We start from the raw sequence: 18,091 nt of genomic DNA, 5'->3' as shown, positions 1-18,091 counted from the left end.
TGAAAACACAGAAAGAAGGCAGCCATCTGCAAGCCAAGGAGAGAGGCCTCAGAAGACATCAACCTTGCTCACACCTTGACCTCAGACTTCTAGTATCCAGAGCTATGACACAATCAGTTTCTGTTGTTCCAGTCACCCAGCCTGTGGCATTTGTTATGGCAGCCCTGGCAAACTCAAACTAACACACCATGGCCCTCCCATAAGAAGAGTATTCTTCCTACTCTACTGACTTTAGGCTTGGCCAAGTGACTTGACTTGGTCAACAGAATGTGGGTGGAATGCAAATGCCCCAATTTTAAGCTAAAGTCTTAAGAGGCATGGGAAGTTTCTACCAGCCACCCTCTGCCAAGAGAAGAACATGCCCCAGGTAGCTGTTGATCCTTCAGCCAATGCCTTATAATGGTGATGTGTGGACCAGATATGAAGCCTGAAGTTCAGCCTAGTTCAGCTAAGCTAGCCAGGCTCAAACGGCAGTCAGCCTGCACATTTGACTGAAATAAATGTTATTGCTACAAGCCATTGAGATTTGGGGGTTTGTTTGTTATCCAGCATTGCAATGGCAGCCTGAATAATAATACCATGGCCAAGGTTAATAGACAGAAACCTAATATCTAGTAGTCCTAACAGTCCTCAACTTGTTAATAGAAAAAAATTATATTCTTACAGTAAAAATTATTGACGTACACAAGAAATATAAAAGCACAGACTGCAAATTTTTTTACAAATGTGAATAGTGATTAACTCTGCATGTTGGAAATTTGTTATTTTCTCCTTAATGGGATTTTGTATTTTCCAAATTTTTATAATGAATAAAAAAATTAACATTGAGTACATTTTTTAAAAGAAAATCAAAGGAGGAAAATGGAATCTACTGATACAATATAAGGCCACTAGTGAAACACTAACTAGATTCCAAGAGAAGCATCCTCTGGTGTCAGCTGTCATTCCTCTCGCAGTGAGGATCTGAGTGACAATAAAAGGGACTGGCTTCAAAGCATGTTAAAAATCACATGCTAAACTGTGCCTTGAGTGCTCACTTCGGCAGCACATATACTAAAATTGGAATGATACAGAGAAGATTAGCATGGCCACTGCGCAAGAATGAGACACAAATTCATGAAGTGATCCATAAAAAATAAAATAAAATGTACCTTGACACAGCACACAACAGGATGTCAAGGTTTAGTAGTCCAGACCTCCAATTTAATAGAAGTAATGCTGCAAGGGATCTTAGTGCTTTATCGCTCTATTATTAAATGGGAAATATCCCAAGAATCTTTGCAGGAAAAAACAAAGTGGCTGTGGAATAAATGTATGCAGAAAACCTAAGCTTGTCAAAGTAAAGCTTGTCATCTGGAGGGCTGGGAGGAAATCCATGTCCACTAGTTGGCCATGTCAGAGAACTGGGCATTACTTGTGGTTTGATATCAGTTCAGAACTGATTTCTATCCAAACAGCACATGATTGAAACATTCTTGGGCTTTACTATCAGAACTGATTTACTGAGTTAAGATCAAACTGAAGAGACAGAAAAATGTAAAGACAAACCAATGCAATCCCTTCCGTCCAATTCTGGATCTAGCTCAGACTACGTCCTTGGTGAAGCTAACCCCTCCCTGTCCCAGCACTCCTGGACCTCTCTCTGCCCCAGTCAACAAGCAACCTAATCAATCACTTTCGGCAGTTTTTTTAAAGAACTTCCTGGTCTTTTTATTGTATCTCCTAAACAGGAGTCTTGGCTATCTGAGGAGGAGCAAGGGACAGAGTCAAGCCCAGCGAGTAAAAAAAACAGGACTGTGAAGGCCCTCGGGTAGACCAGATATAACTCAGAGGCCCAGGAAGGGGAAGGAACTGTGCTAGAGGTCACCTGGCTACTTAATGTCAGAGCTGGGTCGGGAACCCAGGGCAGCTTTTCTCCTCTCTCCCGCCCTACCTCACAACAGTTTAATAAAACGGGTATAAATACACCATGCCTTTTAGTTATATAAGTTATATGGTAGCGTTCCTCCACCATAAAGTATACTTACAGCACCAGAAATAACTCAGTAACATGAATTTAATCTACCTAAAGCTATGTTAACTATGAGAAAGATAACATATAAATAATAATTTGTCTTCTAGAGGATTCTGAAGGCCCACTGATATTTTAAAAGTTGTCTGATCTCATTAAAATAAGGACCTCTTTTTTTTGTCCATAAATTTCCAGGAAAGGGCAGGGTAATAAGTAGCCCCCCACCCCCACCCCTTTCAAATGAATGGGTCATCCCTTCCTTCCAACCTCGTAACACATTATATAGGAATTTCTTAGGGGAAAAAACTGGTCAGGACAGAAAACATTTTCTACAAATTTAACAGTAATCAACACAAAGCAGGTGATATTAGCAACTGAAAATAAAAAGGAAAGTGCAGCTACTCAACATGGTAACATTAGGATAACTGCTGTCTTCTCAAAACAGAAGGTGCTGACCTACAAATAAAGAGTAGAGTTTGTTTTCTTTCTTTCGTCTTGCCCACAGTGTCGGGAAAAATATCTATTCAATCAACAGAATATAGTACTAGAAAATTTACACACTCTCTTCCATTGACTTTGCTTAGAAGATGTTGGGAGAGAACTTGATATGAGGCTTTGAGAGAAGAAGAAAGCCATGAATGGTCAAACCCAAGGCCACAGGGCCAGGTTTTGTAACAGCAGCTCAACAGCGACAAATCCAAGTAGTCTTTAAAGGGTACCCAGAGGAAGTGAAGTGGCTGCTCACTGGTCATTTTAGTTACATTCAGATACAGGGAGAACAATAGCTCATTAGAATCACAGAAACACGCAGCTCTAACACCTATCAGTTTGTGCATCTTATCAGTAATCCAGCACCCTCAATCGCTAAGTGTGGCCAGTGCCTTTTGCGGTGGAAAGAAAAATCTGTGTCCTTCCATGATCCCTTTTACTAACAAATATCGGGGGTGCCAAAAAAATGTATACACATTTTAAGAGATGCTAACACTTTGGTCAATGTTGCTCAAGCAGTTTGCCATAATCAGAAGTGTATGGACACTGATGGTAACCACTTCGAGCACCTCTTGTAATTGCAGAAGTCAAATGTGACTTGTATTCATCTTTTGTTATCGGTATATATTAAGACAGTTTTTTCCTTTCTTAAACTGTGTATACATTTTTTTGGCACCCTCTGTATTTAAAGCAGTGCTATACCCATGGTTTTCTTGCAAAGTATAGAACCATGCATGTAAATCATGAAACACTACGTATGGACCTAGCATTGAGGAGATACTCAGCAACACAGATATGGTTTCTGTATTCTAGGAGCTTACCCCCTATTTAGGGGAATATTAATACACACGTGTAAGATCATCAACAACATAAAGTAGCATGTGATAAAATGGCCAAGAAGTATGTATGTATACCAGAAAACGGTCTCTATAGTGTTTAGACAATGGATTTTACAAACGGAGATAGAGAAAAGTGGTGCTTAAAGTGAGCCAGGAAGAATGAATAAAAACTTGGCAAGTAGAGGGAGGTCATGGGGTGCGTGCCTGGTGGACAGCCAGGGTTGTTGACTCAACTGTCCTGTCTGGCTGGACAGAGTGAGCCCTTCCTCCCTGCCTGCTCCATGTCCATCTTTCCTGGAGCCCTCCGCTTAATCGGACAGAAAGTGGCTGTGGAGAATGAGACAATAAAAGATGTCCCAGTGATGGGACAATGTTAGGTGTGACTGAGTATGAGTTTTATAGGGAGTAGGGAGATTTATTTAGAGAGGTAGGTTGTGGGGTGGGGGGGGGGGAGGTCACAGGATTCTAGATTTTATCCAATATACAACAGGGAGCCAAGGAAGGGTTTTGAGCTTCAGAACATTATCAAGAGCCAGCCAGTATGTTGTCGCTTTATCTTATCTAACCCACTTACTAGTCTGCAAGGTGAAAATCATCTTTCCAATTTTACATTTCAGACCAAAGCTCAAAAAGGTTAGGAGATTGTCTGAGGTTTGCTAGTAGCCCCCTCACCACCCCAGGACTCGCTACAAACCTGTGCTCCTGGCAATGGTGAATTTCATCAGAACCCATGCTCCCAGAAAACAGCGATGGTTCAGAAGCCCCTCCTTTTGTGTTTCAGGAAATGGCTTACTGCAAAGAAACACCTTTTCCCATATGCCTTAGATAAGATTCACAGAAGTCCCCTTTCTTACCTAAGACAAGGCCAGGCACACCTCCAGACTCCCATTCTTTGCCTCATAGTTGATCACTTGAACTGTTTGTTCCCAACAAGCAAAAGGAACAAATGTTTGTTAATGTACAGCGTGGTGACTATAGTTAACACTATATTGCATACTTGAAAGTTGTTAAGAAAATGTCGCCATATGCACACATAAAAAGGTAACTGTGAGGTGATGGATATGTTAATTAGCTTAATTGTGGTAATCACTTCACAATGCATATGCATGTCAAACATCATGTTGTATGCCTTAAATATATACAATTTTTATTGGTCAATCATGCTTAAATAAAGCTGGGCTGGGGGTGAAAGAAATGCTCGTTAGCCAAATTTTGGTTAAGGTTTTCTCCTTCCCAGACCTGTTTATTCCTTCCTGCAAAACAAAAACCCTTCTAGGGCCGACCGAGTGGCTCAGCTGGTTAAGAGCTCGCTCAAGAGTGTGAGTTCTGAGCAACAGAGGTTTGATTCCCGGCCCAAGTTGAGCTGCTGCTGAGCTGCCAACAGGTGGCAGGATGGCTCAGCCAAAAAAACCCAAACAAACAAAAAATCCTTCTGGCTAACCCTTGAAGCTTCCACAAATGATATAGTCCAAGGTGCTCTTTTTTGCAAGTCCCCCTCCTCCTATTGCAATAGTCCTTTCCAATTTGCCTTTCAAATAGTCTCCCCTTACCTAAGCCACATTTGTTTTTTATTGGATACTCCTATTGTTCCATGCTGCCTATTTTGAATTGACACAGGCAAGAAGGGTTTTAGAAGATTGCACCGACACAAGTGGGAAGAGGGCTCGGCTTAGATTATCGTCAGGATTAAAGGAGTCTCGGCAGAGTGTTTATCTTGGGCCGCACTCAAAATGTTCAATAACTGGTGACTGTGATTTCGATTATTACCATCTTCAAGTTGGGGAAGAGAGGGTTTTAGCACTTGGTTTGAGTTAAAAGAGGAATTACGTCACTCCCATTAAGTCTGCGCAAATATAGACAATCCGGCAAATGTTAAACAATAAAAGAGAAAAACAGAAAGTCTTTAGTCATGATCCTCTTTTCTAGCCCTACATATTATTCAGTTTAGGTTGAAACAACAAGGATTTAGTATAAAATTGGAAATAACCAAAATGTTCTACAGGAAAAGAATAACTTAGTAAACTGTGATAATTCACAGGTTGGAGTAGAAAGCAACCATGAAAATTACAAAAACTACACAGAAATAAGAAACATGCTTATGATCTACATTAAATGGAAAAAGCAGACAATGTAAAATATGAGAATATGTGGGCAAGACTAACAGATAAAATATGAAGATGAAAACATTAGGAGGTTGAAAAATAGATAATTTTAAAATTTCAGTTTTTCAGTCACCCTCAAAAATCTCTAAGCCTCCACACTAAACATCTAACAGCACTTACCTCTGTGGAATAGGATTGCAAGGGGGTCCCCTCCACTCTCTCTGCTATGTTTTTCTACATTGTTTGAATTTTTACAACAGAACTATATAAATGACTTCTGTAAGCAGAAAATAAAACAACTCAAATTCTAGAAAATGTTATTAACAGACCCTAAGGGAAAGAAGTGGGTACAAAGAGAACCAACTTCATCCAGGCTTTCCTTCTGTTCTTACACAACAAAGGAGAGGCTGGCGCCTCATCAGCTGTGGTCAGCTCTCCCACAAGAGCCCCCAACCCCCACATAGGGCTTTACAGTATTTCTTCTCCTATTATCATCAGGATGGTTGATGTAGCACTCTGTATTCCTCACTCGCTTTTCCTGACAAGCATCACAGTGTGTGGAGAACTTTAGCATGAGAAAGGATTTGCAGTCTCATTTATTTATGAAAGTAGTGAAAATCACCTCGGGATTCTGAACCCCGAAAGTGCCGAAAGAGCCGAAAGAGCCGGTAAGTATGAATAAACAGATGGTTAACTGCCCGAGTTTATCTTGCCTTGTTTGTATCTAGCTCTTACGCAACCAGAAATCCAAAGACAAGTGGAAGATTTTCCAGAAAGCAGGAGGGAAAAATCCTTTCCAGAAGGGAGGGGTAAAACTGGCTGTTCTTACAACAGTCTGACTTAAACCTATTCCTCCAAGCTTTAAGTTGACTCAGGAAAATTTCAGGATAGACATAAACATTTAGTAGACTCGAATCCTTCACTAAATAAAAAAAAAAAATAGCAAATGAAAAACCTAACAGTAAAAAACAATCCTTGACAGCTTGCCAGTCATACGGATTGCAGATGCTATTACAACCTGGGGCTCTGGCTGTCTGCCTCCACCCCCATCATAGTCAGTCTTTTTCCCTGGCCACTTGTAGCTGAGTGAATGCCCACACAAGTCTCACACCACTTTTATTCTATTCAAATCTTGCCCTCGAGAGTGTTGGCTTTTCCTGCACCTTTAATGTGTTCTTTTCCTCCACCCCACATGCCTGGACATTTGCTAAGAAACCCACTGTGAATCTCAGACCAAGTGGTATGTATATGTGTGTGTGTCTGCGTGTACACACACACACGGAGTAAGGAAGGCAAGAACAGAGCGCAGTTCATACATACAGCTGCCAATATTTCTAAAACAGTTGTTTCTTTATTTTTATCTCCTTCCCCTGCCATTCAGCTGAGAGAGAGACAACTGCCATTACTGCCACGGCCAGCTGCTACTCACTTCGAGTCTCCAGGAGTCAGGTGCTGTGCGAGGGCTTTATGTACGTGATCTCTAAGCCTTACACGCTCCCTGCAAGGTCCCATTTTACAGATAAGGAAATTGTGGCACTGGCTTTCCCAAGCTCACAGAGTCAGTACGTCATGTCGAATCTGACCAAAGCCAAGTCTGTGGATTTGCAAAGCCAATGCATGCCTGGCCACTCCAGCAGGTCCCACCCTCAGGACAGAGCTGCCATATTTAGCTAATAAAAACATGGAATGCCCAAGTATGTCCCAAATATTGCATGGGCTATGTCAAAAATACTTTAATTCTTTGGAGATGCATGCTGAAGAATTCAGGGGCTGAGTATTGTAATGTCTGCCACTTGCATTCAAACAATTCAAGAAAAAGTATCAGAGAGAAAAGTAAATATGCCAGGATGTTAACAACTGATAAATTGGTGTGAATCCAAACTCTGCATGAGACATACTCACTAAGATAGTATTCGCTGTTTATCTGAAATTCACATTGAACTAGGCATCCCGTGTTTTATATGGCAACCCCACCCCAGGGAAACTGTGAAACGGTAGCAAAACCATAACTTGGGCTCTGAGACCTTCCTGGATAATCGGCCCTTCCATCTGAAGGAAAACAAACTAGGGCAGCTGTGTGAGGTCATGGTGAATTAACTCGCAGGCTGGAACTGACACAGGAGGAACTGAGAAAGGAAGGACTGAGCTCTAGAGTTTCCAGGTGGCTCCTCCGCCCAGGTTATGCTAATGTGTCCAGACAGCACCTCAACCTCCTGCCACTAGATGGTCCAGAAGAGGGGCTCCATTTTGACCTGAAACTTCTAATTTCTGCTCTGGATCCTCAGGGAGTTCAACGATACACTCCCTAAGGCTTGCTTTGCAAAGGAAGGACTGACAAGTAATAATGCTAACCTCAAGCCTGGGGAATGCTGAGCACAGGAAGTCATTCATTCCACCCGATACAAGGAGCCAGTTTCCCTGGTACACAAGGAGCCCTTTGCTCAGTGTAAACTTAAAAGTCGTGGCTTGGAAACAACTGATCCTCCTCACTGAGGATTCGGCTGCAGTGGTGACAGCCACCAGACAAACCATGTAATCAGCAGCGTTTTCTAGTTACGCTAAATTAAAAATCAACGGAAAGTCCTAAATAAGTTTTACAATGTGATTTTGGATAGTGCTTATTAATTTTAGCCAAGCAGAACGTGATGAATTTTTCCAGGTAGAATATTGTGGCACTACCACCAAAAGAAATATTGGAAAAATTATCAAGTTATGTGGTGAATCTGCAGTGCCAAAAGCCAAAACAATCATTTGGACTGAAAAACTTACTTTTCAGTGAATTAGCCAATATGTATATATTGAGCTTTCTATATGCCCAACAGGCATGGAGGTGTTCTCATGAAGAAATTCAGCTAAGGACACAAAACAGACATGCATGTAACAATTAGTGAACCATTATTTGCCAGGCAAGAAGGGCTTATGCCTGAAATTATCATTTCAGCTATATGGATCCTTTCTAAAAATCCTCATCTGTACATCTCACAGCCTACTCAAAGTCAACGGGATCAAAAATGGACCAAAAATGATTTTCTCCCCTAATCAATCACTAAGTCCTACTGATTTTGCCTCTTCCTCTTCTCCATTTTTACTCCTGTGGCCACTGCATCACCCAGTTGGACTGTGGCAATACTGTGGAGAGTCTCCTAACTGGTCTCCTTCTCTCCAGCCTTGTTCCTCTCAAATCCATTATCTACCTCAGCCTCCAGAGAGCTCTATCAAAAGTGCCTATCTGAGCAGACACTCCCTACCGCCCACAGGATCAAGTCCACGGTTGCTGACCTCTGTACTAAGCCCTGCCACGATGTGACGCAGCCCAACGCCTGTCATTGTCTGTCATTCCCTGATAGGTACTTTATGCTCTAGCAACACTCAACCACCCATTGTTCCCCAGGGACAGGCTGGATTAGCTGCCTCTGCCGAGGGCTGACAATGACTTGATACAGCCACACGACACATTACATCCAAGTCAACCTGGTAGAGCTCGTTCTGAAGGCAACAGAAGGGTTGTTGAACCAGCTGTCCTGGTATAAGCCACTTACACGTGATAAAAATAGGCACTCAGGGAGTTGCATTAGGCTTTGATGGGCATCAGTAATACTGTCCTTTAAGAAAACTTTCAGGACTCAAGAGTACTGCTGGTTTTTCCTTTAGTTCAACAGAGTGCTACTTAATAATTAAACACAACTTGAGTATCCATGCTGCCATCTAGACAGTCTAAATTCACCCAAAGTTAATGCAGGCTTCTCTGAGCACCTGGCCTGAGAACATGTAGATGATTTTTACTGGACTCTAGATGAATAAAACTCACCAAAAATCAAAACACCAGCTGGTTTCCCTTTGTGTTTTAAAATTTCTCCCTGAAATTAAGCAAACCCAATCTAGACTCTTGTAGTAATGTAAGTAATTTGCACGGCTTACCTTTTTTTATTTTCTGTTGAAGTAAAAGAAATAAGCTGCCATTCACAGTCTACCCTTATTCTCTGATCTTATTTTAATCCAGGAACCAATGTACTGGCACTTTTTTTTGTTAATATTACTATTGTTTAACTCATTTTGCTTTATTGCAACTGTAATAATTTCAGCTACTGTGATCTGACAGTTGAGGTTCATGTTAGTTCATGTGTTAAGCTGCTACTCTATCTACAAATTACACACAGGACAACAGGGTGGTCCGGAAAAAGGCTCCTGCTACAAAACACCCACTAGAATACTTTTGGAAAGCTTCCAGGTAATTACAAATGTGAAACCAAGGTTGAGAACTGCTGGCCTAAAGAGAGAAAAAGCAGCCACCACATGGACCCTTACTCATAAGGGTCAGGTGAAAATTGGGGAAATATATGTGTATGTGGGGGGAGTGGCTGAAGGAGTTAATCTGGAAAGAGGATTTTAAGGTGTGAATAAATAAGAAGTATGGCCAAAACAATCCCTGGGTTGTGTGTGTAACTTGTAGAGCCAGTCTTAATATTTTACAACCTGTTTGGTTGTGATTATATCTCTCAAGGATGAAAAAGTGATGTTTCCATTGCTTATTCATATCTATGTCTCCTCTTCCTTCCATTACTCTTGATTATTAGAAGTACAGTGTTAAAAGGAAATATCCTTAAAATGTCTCTCTCTCTCTCTCTCTGTCTAGACAGGATATAAAGCTCACATGCTGGAGGGGCCAGGTGAGCAAGGTAAATGAATGAAGTGGGCGCAAGCTAGGACATTTGTTGATATGTCACACCATTGTAATTATATTCACTTCTACATAGAAATGTGCCCTCCCCCATTTTTATTAAACACTTGACCCTTGCAGGCTTTCGTTTTCCTTCCTTCGGTAAAGAGGGTCAGATACAAACAGATATTTCTCCGTAAGGAAGGCCACTGAGCAAGCACCATGACAAAGGACACCTTCCCTGGGCCTCAGAGGCAGGAAGGTGGGAACAAGGAGGGAGGTCCCATCTGAAGGGGACCCTGCTCAGACTGCAGCCACTCAGGACTGTGGTGGGGCCAGTACTACAGAGCACCCACATGTTTCAAGAGAACCTGGAAATCTAGATTATTGGATGAAGTTTCCAGATGTTAAAGCTATAAACTATTAGTGAGGCAAACATGTGGAGCAGTGGCCATAGAGTGGAACAAAAATGTGAAGCTAAACAACAAGAACAACAGTATCATTCCTGAAGACGTAAGTTTTCATCTAGTCACCCTTCCATTCATCCAAGCAACACTTATTGACCATCTATGACATTCTATGACATTGACGTTTATATGACATTGCATTTGGCAGTAAAAGATGATACAAAGCTAACATGGCAGGACCCCTACCTTCACAGAGAGCTTTCAAGCTAGCTTTAAGTACTAAATTATGTCATGTGGATTAAAAATCCCAGGCAGAGCTGAGGCTGGAGGGGAATTATTCAGTAATTCAATTATTGAGATGCGAATATTATAGTCTAGTTTGATTAGCACACAGGAAAAGGCAAGAGATTCACTGAATCTACATCACTGAGGGCCCAAGCTACCATCTTTGACACTGGACTCACGAGGAAACTAAAAGGACACAGAAATGTATAACATACTAACCAAAATCCTGGTGGTTTGCAAACATTAATAATATAGTGTCCAAATTGGTCTTACACAGATATAACAGGGATATTATGTTATTTTTTTATTATTCTAAAAATAACAATTAATGAAATGAAAACTACACCAGCAGTTCTCATAGTGTGGCCTGAGGACCCCTGGGGGTCCCCCAAGACCCTCTCAGGGGGTCCACAAGGTGAAAGCTATTTTCAAAATAATACTAAGACATCATTGACTTTTTCACTCTCTTTCTTTCATGAGTGTAGACAGAGTTTTCTAGACGCTACATGACCTGTACTGATGTCATTGCTCTGGTAGCTGATGGATTATACACTTGTATAGTCTTATGTTTTAAAAATATATCAGTTTTGGGCCGGCTGAGTGGCGCAATGGTTAAGAGCTGGCTTGGGATGCCAGAAGGCCCCGGTTCGGATCCTGCATGTGAGGGCCAGTGACACTGCCCTCCGCAGCTAAGATGCTTAACAGCGGCTCAACCTGGAGCTGGGCTGTCGTGGGGCAACGGCGTAGGCTGCAGCCCCTGTGGCAGTGGGTTGTCATGGGTTACCGTGTGTAGCCAGCAGCCAGTGTGAGCGGCCAGCAGCCGCAGTGAGCAGCTGTCCAGAAGCCGGCGACTGATCTGCTTCACCCGGGAAGAGGGCAATGATGGTGCCAACTTGGGCCAGTGAAGCAACATCCTCAACAACTAGATTGAAGATCAAAGCGACAGCAACTTGTCTGTTCCCCTTCCCTCAATTCCCCAGCACTGTTCCCATCCCCCCAAATCCCCAATAAAAATCTTAAAAAATATATATATCAGTTTTAACTTCTAGTATTGTAAATATTGATAGATATAATCCAGAGAAACGTAAGTTCTTTGGGGTCCTCAACAATTTTTAAGAACGTAAAGAGAGGCCTGAGGCCAAAAAGTCTGAATTAGACTATAAGTTCCATAAGAATAGGGACAGTGTCTTGTGTACTATTATATTCATAGTTCTTAGCATACTGCCTCGCACACAGATGGTCCACACTCGGTAAATATTTGTTAAATAAATGAATGACTGCCAGAGTATATACCTAAAAGTGCTTGTAGATACAGACAGCAAAAACTGAAAGTCACCTTTATTTTCCTCAGGTGCTTCTAATTACTAGCTTTGATTAAAAGTGGTTCCCTCATTAGTATATTGTGTGTATGCATGTGTGCGTCTGTGTGTAATTAATATATATATATATATATATATATATATATATATATATGGCATATCTTGATGATATAGGCCACAAATGCTGTTTTCATTAATGATCTTATAATCCCACCTGCTGATTCTTCTCTGGGAACAAGCAAGTGTCTGGCAGAACAGATGGCCTCATTGATATGGACTGCCAGAATGACATCGTGCACTTTACTGAACAAGAAAGCAAAAACAGTTTCCACAGGCAAGGCCTATTCTCCCTACACCCCAAATCTTACCTTTCATGTAAACTTGCAGAACAGCAGTAATATCCTCAACTAGAGTTGCCATCTTTTTATGTCAATTATACCTCAACAAAGCTGAAATCATATAACTATAGAGTGGGAATAGAAGCGCCCCATTTCTGTAAAGGATATGTGTGACTATATGTGTATAAATAAAAATGTGGAATAATCAACAATATGTTAACCATAGTTATCTTTGCTTTATTCATTTTTGCTGTATCTGACTCTTTTTTTTTTTTTTTTATGAGCTGAGCCATCCTGCCACCTTTTGGCAGCTCAGCAGCAACTCAGCTCGGGCCGGGCATTGAACCGCTGCTGGTCAGAGCTCAAACTCTTGAGCGAGCTCTTAACCAACTGAGCCATTTGGCCGGCTTCTGTATCTGACTTTTTATAATGGCAGGCGTTCCTTTTCTCATAAAAATAAACAAAAATAAAAAATAAAATACAAAGTTTCCAAAAAAAAGGAGTGAAGATCTGGGCTGACACAATCACCGTCCAAACTAGTCGTGGACTTCACAGTCAGCTCTTTCACCTAGGTGTTATTTCTAAGGAGTTTGCTTCCGTAGGGCTGGTGGAGCCTGTATTTTTTAAATCTCTGTAAATGATTCAGATGCAGTTCTCAGACTCTAGGGACTACACTGGCAACTACCGGTTTACTCCCTTGCCTTAATCATTAATAATGAATGCACTCATGGGCACCATGAATTAGTAAGATGTTGAAAGAAACCTAACGTGATTTTGACATCACAAGATCACATTTCTAAAAGCCAGGGAGGAGTTGGATACTTTTGCTTGGGAGTTAAAGAATCTTGCAAGGGTACTGCCTTCATGTATAAATCTATTCCTGCTTGTGCTGAGCCAATCACATTACTCTGTGACAAATTTAGAAAAGAGAAACTAAGCGATGAAGCCTGCTCATGGGAAGCTCAGCAGCTGGAGGGTCACACAGCGTTGGGGCTGAGGAAGCAAGCCCCAGATGACTAAACAGCCTGAGTCCAACAAGTAAACAGAGGAAGCTGGTTGGTGGGGAAAGCAGCGCAAACAGGGAGACACAGAGCATGCCTGCGTCCTGTGGACTTTCCAAGTTCTAACTTTCTCTCCGGAGGCCTTACCATGCTGTGGTTCTTATGCTTTGATTTCTATGAGCTTCCTCTTGCAGCTTTAGAAAAAGAAAAGCATCCTATCTTTCTTGAGCTAGCTTGAGTGGGCTTCAGCTCCTCAGAGAGTATTGCTCCTCTTTCACGCCAAGAAGTGGAGAGCCGTGTGGTGTGTGAGGATAGAATTTTCTGTCCCAACCAGGAATCTTCGGAAAGGAAAGAGGATACTAGTAATTATGCCAGGACAACAGGTGTCACAGGCAATGGGAGATATGGTCATCCTTGGGAAAGGAAATGTGAATTAGGAGACCCAGCTTACACACCTAACCCTACCCCCTTCCTTTTCATTTGGACTTTCATAAGTCTTTTATCTGTGTTTCTAGTGTCATGTAAATAAAAAGGCAATTTGATACCTACCATCACCCATTTAAAAATGGACATAGTCTGTTTCCTTAACTCTAAAATAACAGACTAAGTGATGCCTAAGGTTTTTCCTTATTCTAAATCTTCCTAACTTTGAAAAAAGGCAACTCGGGAGATGAGACAGATATGCAAGAGAGAACCCTTTAAGATTATATATAGTTGATTGTCTTTACATAAACAGCAATGAAGATATTTTACTAATTTGACTTAAAAAAAAAAAAGAATAAGACCTGCACATATTCACCAATCAATGTTATTTGGTTAAATTATCAGTGATTGTATTTCCTGAGGTATCAGTAGAACAGCTCCACCAAAGAGACTCACTGGTACTCACTTGCCCAGGGTCTCAGGTTCTGGCAAAGCCTAAGCGTATTTGTCCTGTTCATCTCATCCCTGAGACCTAAAGCTATTGTCCTTCCTCGGCCTGTGAATGGGAAGCAAAATGTGAACCATCTCTTTCCTTCTCACTGGTTCCCTCGCCAACGCATCTCTTATTAGCCAGCCCCGACTTTGGCCAGCTCTGCATCCCCACTTCTGGGAGATGCTCAAACTGTTAGCAAGTCTAAGGCCAAATTTAATACTCTGAGCTGCATAGTTGCTCTCAGGCAAAGGTCACATGCCCGTGTCATAGAATCTCAGAAGTGTGGAGCTAGAAGGAACCTTATCTGGTATATAAGCGTCAGTTCCTAGATGAGAAAAGAATAGCCAGAAACAATAACAATTGTTAATATTTGGGCATTATGGAAGGGTCTGTGCTAGATGCTTTACATTAATCATTTTATTTCATTCTTGCGACGACCCTAAAGTAGGTATTCTTATTACCCCCATTTTCAAAATGAGGAACTTGAGGTTTTGAGAGGTTCAGTAATTTGCTACTCAGCTTCTTCAACATAATCCAAGTATTTGTTGATAACCATGTTCTACAGATAGATTCTCAGGACACTGTTCTTTCAACTAAATGACCAACAGTGAGGCAACAGGCATTAATTATGTACCTACCACGTACCAGGCACCGTGCTAGGTGCCAGGACAATTAGTGGGGTTACCAAATGAAACGAAATGTAACACAAAATCCTCCCCTTCTAGGCTCTACAGAGGACAAGAGATTGCTAGGTCTCTGCAAAGCTCTGTTTTCAGGGAAGTCAAAACGCTGGACAGAGAAGCCTGCTTAAAGCTCAGAATATCCCCTAGGAAGTGAGTATGGGCAGACAAGGAGGGAGGCATTACTCTGCCTCTTTTGCAATTGAGAAAACTGAAGCAGATACAGCTACAAGGCAGTAACCAGTGAGGCCAGGAACGGAATGGACTTGCCTTGTTTCTTTCCACTCTATTCACTGGCCAAAATTAAGATCTCCTTTCAGTCGCCTCTGGTCACTGCAGGACTCAAGGACAATTATCACTTGAGGCAAATTCTCCTGATAGAAATTACGTTACCAAGCTTCTCTCAATTAGCCAAACCTACTCATCTGAATTTCATCCCTTTTCTCTCCTCAGTTTTTGATGTAGACAAGCCAGGGCATGGACAATCTTCAAATGAAACAATTAAGAACCAGAAGTATCAGAGTGGATATTACAACTTTATTAATGTCAAGCTATGAATGAATAGTACCATAGTAATACTACTGGAAAGAATTACGGCAGCCATAATTGATCACTTGTTCCACGCCTGATAGCTGTGCTGAGTGCTCTACATAGATGACCTCAGATGACCGCACTCAGTCTCACAACAGCACACACACAACAGGGGCAGATCTAGGGTTTGTGTGTAGCTTCTACAATGTGAGGAGGCCCTTCCTGAGAGAAACAAATTTTGAATACAGAATTAGGTGCAGAGCCTTGGAAGGGCCTGTGCAAGTGAGAGGCCAGAAACTTAAGCTCTGTGGGTTTCATGATAAATGCAGCCCTGTCAAGACAGCTAAACATCCTTGCTTTTCCAAGTAATGAAACTGAAGCTCAGAAAAGTTAAGTAAATTGCCCTAAGTCAAAAAACTTGTAAATGGTCAGGCTAGGATTTGTACACAGGGTGTCTGACTTCAAATCTCATGTATTTTTTTCTTTGCTTATATGGTTTCTAATAAAAATAAAACTGTCATCATTTACAAAGCCTGAACTATATCCCATGAAAATGAAACCCATGCTCTGTAATAATTCTTATAATCTCTCTATTTACATGAGTGATTATTATCCCCATTTATAGATGGGGAAACCAAGAATCAGTAAAGGTTAAGCACCTACCTAGCATAGCACAAGATTACCCAGTTAGTTCACGGTGCAGCCAGGATTCATGCCCGGGACCATTGACCTGCGGAGTCCTAACTCTTTCGGGCTATCCCATGCTACCACCCTCAAGTCCCAGCCAAGCTGCCTTACAACCACCCCCTATGGCCCATGAAGTAAGGACCACAGAGCATCTGAGGGCTGGTGCTATCTGAGGCACTAGGGTGATCACTCATCATAAAGGGCTCTCCTAAAACAGCCTTTCAAAGCCACACAAGAAAATTCATATACCAACTACAATTGCATTGCTTAACTCATCACCCAAGTACGAGTTACATCCTTAAACAATCTTGCTATGGATTTGCAGGTGGACAGGAGTGGAGAATTTTCAGTTCAGTGTTTTCCTTGAACATTGGTGCTCAGGAAAAACAATGGTCTTTGAGAAGCTCAGACAATGGGCTTCATCTTCTCTTGGCAATGTGAACTTAAAAAAATTAATTTTTTTTTCCTTTAAGTTGCCTTTACTTCAATAGTTGATGGCTTTTGGAAACCTCTATTAAAGGAATATGTCTCTTGCCACCTGGAACGAGACAACTTTACTAACACAGAGTGCAGTGATGAAATTGGACGAGGCCTGGGATTTTTTATGCAGCCAGCGGCAAGTGCAAACCAGTGGGAGAAACGAAGCATGTGCTTAGGGATGCTAACAAGAAAGGCTGCTCCAGTGATTTTCTTTTTTGAAAGGAAAAAGTGATTTCAGTAACTCTCTCTTGTTCCTCTTTCCACACAGATTGGTGGGTATGGGTGAAAGGGCAGAAGAAACGAACACCAGTGAAATCAAATGATGGATAAGTCTCCTAAAATGACCAGCTAGCCCTTCAGCCCACTCATCTAAGGAGAAGAGACGGGTACAGGTTCTTTGAAGAATTAAGAAATGCATTTTTGCCTAATGCTTATGGCTGTCTGGGAAGAGCAAGAATCAATGGTAACACAAAGCAACACAGACTGTTGGTACAAGATATCAAGCTGCTAAGTAGGCAGCCCCACCCCCACCCCCCCAGGCCTGGCTACCAACTGCCCTACCCAACCCAGAAAAGCAAAAACACAATACAATAGACCACACGGCCGCTTTCCCCCCACCCTCCACCCTCTCCACCCCCCGCCCCTCACCACTTCAAAGGCCACAGAACGCAGCAAACAAACCTGCCTCTTCCGTGGTGTCTTTCATTTAGTTTTTTTTTTTTTTTCACGAAGTGGGAGGGAAATGAGTTTGGGCCCAACTGAGATTGGGGTGTAGGGAGGACGGGGGTGGAAGTGGGGGAGATGCAAATGATAGAATATAAGTGAAAGCGTTTTTAAGAATCTAGATCCACAGTCCTATTTATTATTATAAAGGAAACATAGTCATTTCCATTCCACTCCATCCTTCTCGAACCCTTACCAACCCCAAGAAGACAAGAGGAAGAAAGGAAGGCGCTAGTTCAGAGGGTTTGCAGAGGTGCAGATCTTCCTCGCACAAGGTTCGCGGGGGGCTGGAAGTGCCCCTCGCCCAAAACGCGAACACGCGCGCGCGCACACGCCCCCCCTCCCAGCCCCGACTTACCTTCTCGATCGTCTGGTCCACGGCCTTCTGGAAGACCCGGGCCACCAGTAGCGTGACGCTGGTCACAAGCAGGAGCAGGGACAGCGTCCCCACCGCGTAGAAGCAGCACCTCCCCATTCTGCGCGCGGCTCACGGGCCGGGCGGCGCCGGCCGTCGTTCCAACTGGAAGGCGGGAGGGGCCGCCGCGGGAGCGGAGGGAAGACCCGACACCCTCCGGCGCCCACAGGCCGGGCGGCGTGCGCGGCGCCGGGCTCCGCGGCGGGGCGGG

The 18,091-nt window shown here is 42.5% G+C and overlaps 1 protein-coding gene across 1 annotated transcript in view; it reads right to left on the bottom strand.

Moving 5' to 3' along the window:
- The window catches only part of SCARB2 (scavenger receptor class B member 2), a 57,366-nt gene extending 39,281 nt beyond the window's left edge, over positions 1 to 18,085 (bottom strand). The window contains exon 1 of the mRNA XM_019623517.1: positions 17,824 to 18,085. Coding sequence (XP_019479062.1) covers positions 17,824 to 17,940 — 117 coding nt within the window. The 5' untranslated portion in view covers positions 17,941 to 18,085. The remainder of the gene's footprint in view (positions 1 to 17,823) is intronic.
- Between the last annotated feature and the right edge of the window lie 6 nt (positions 18,086 to 18,091).

Source organism: Hipposideros armiger, unplaced genomic scaffold (genome assembly GCF_001890085.2).
Source record: "Hipposideros armiger isolate ML-2016 unplaced genomic scaffold, ASM189008v1 scaffold_552, whole genome shotgun sequence".
In the NCBI taxonomy this organism is placed as follows: Eukaryota; Metazoa; Chordata; class Mammalia; order Chiroptera; family Hipposideridae; genus Hipposideros; species Hipposideros armiger.
The sequence above is the reverse complement of the archived record's forward strand: the minus strand, read 5'-3'. Positions and strand labels throughout refer to the sequence as shown.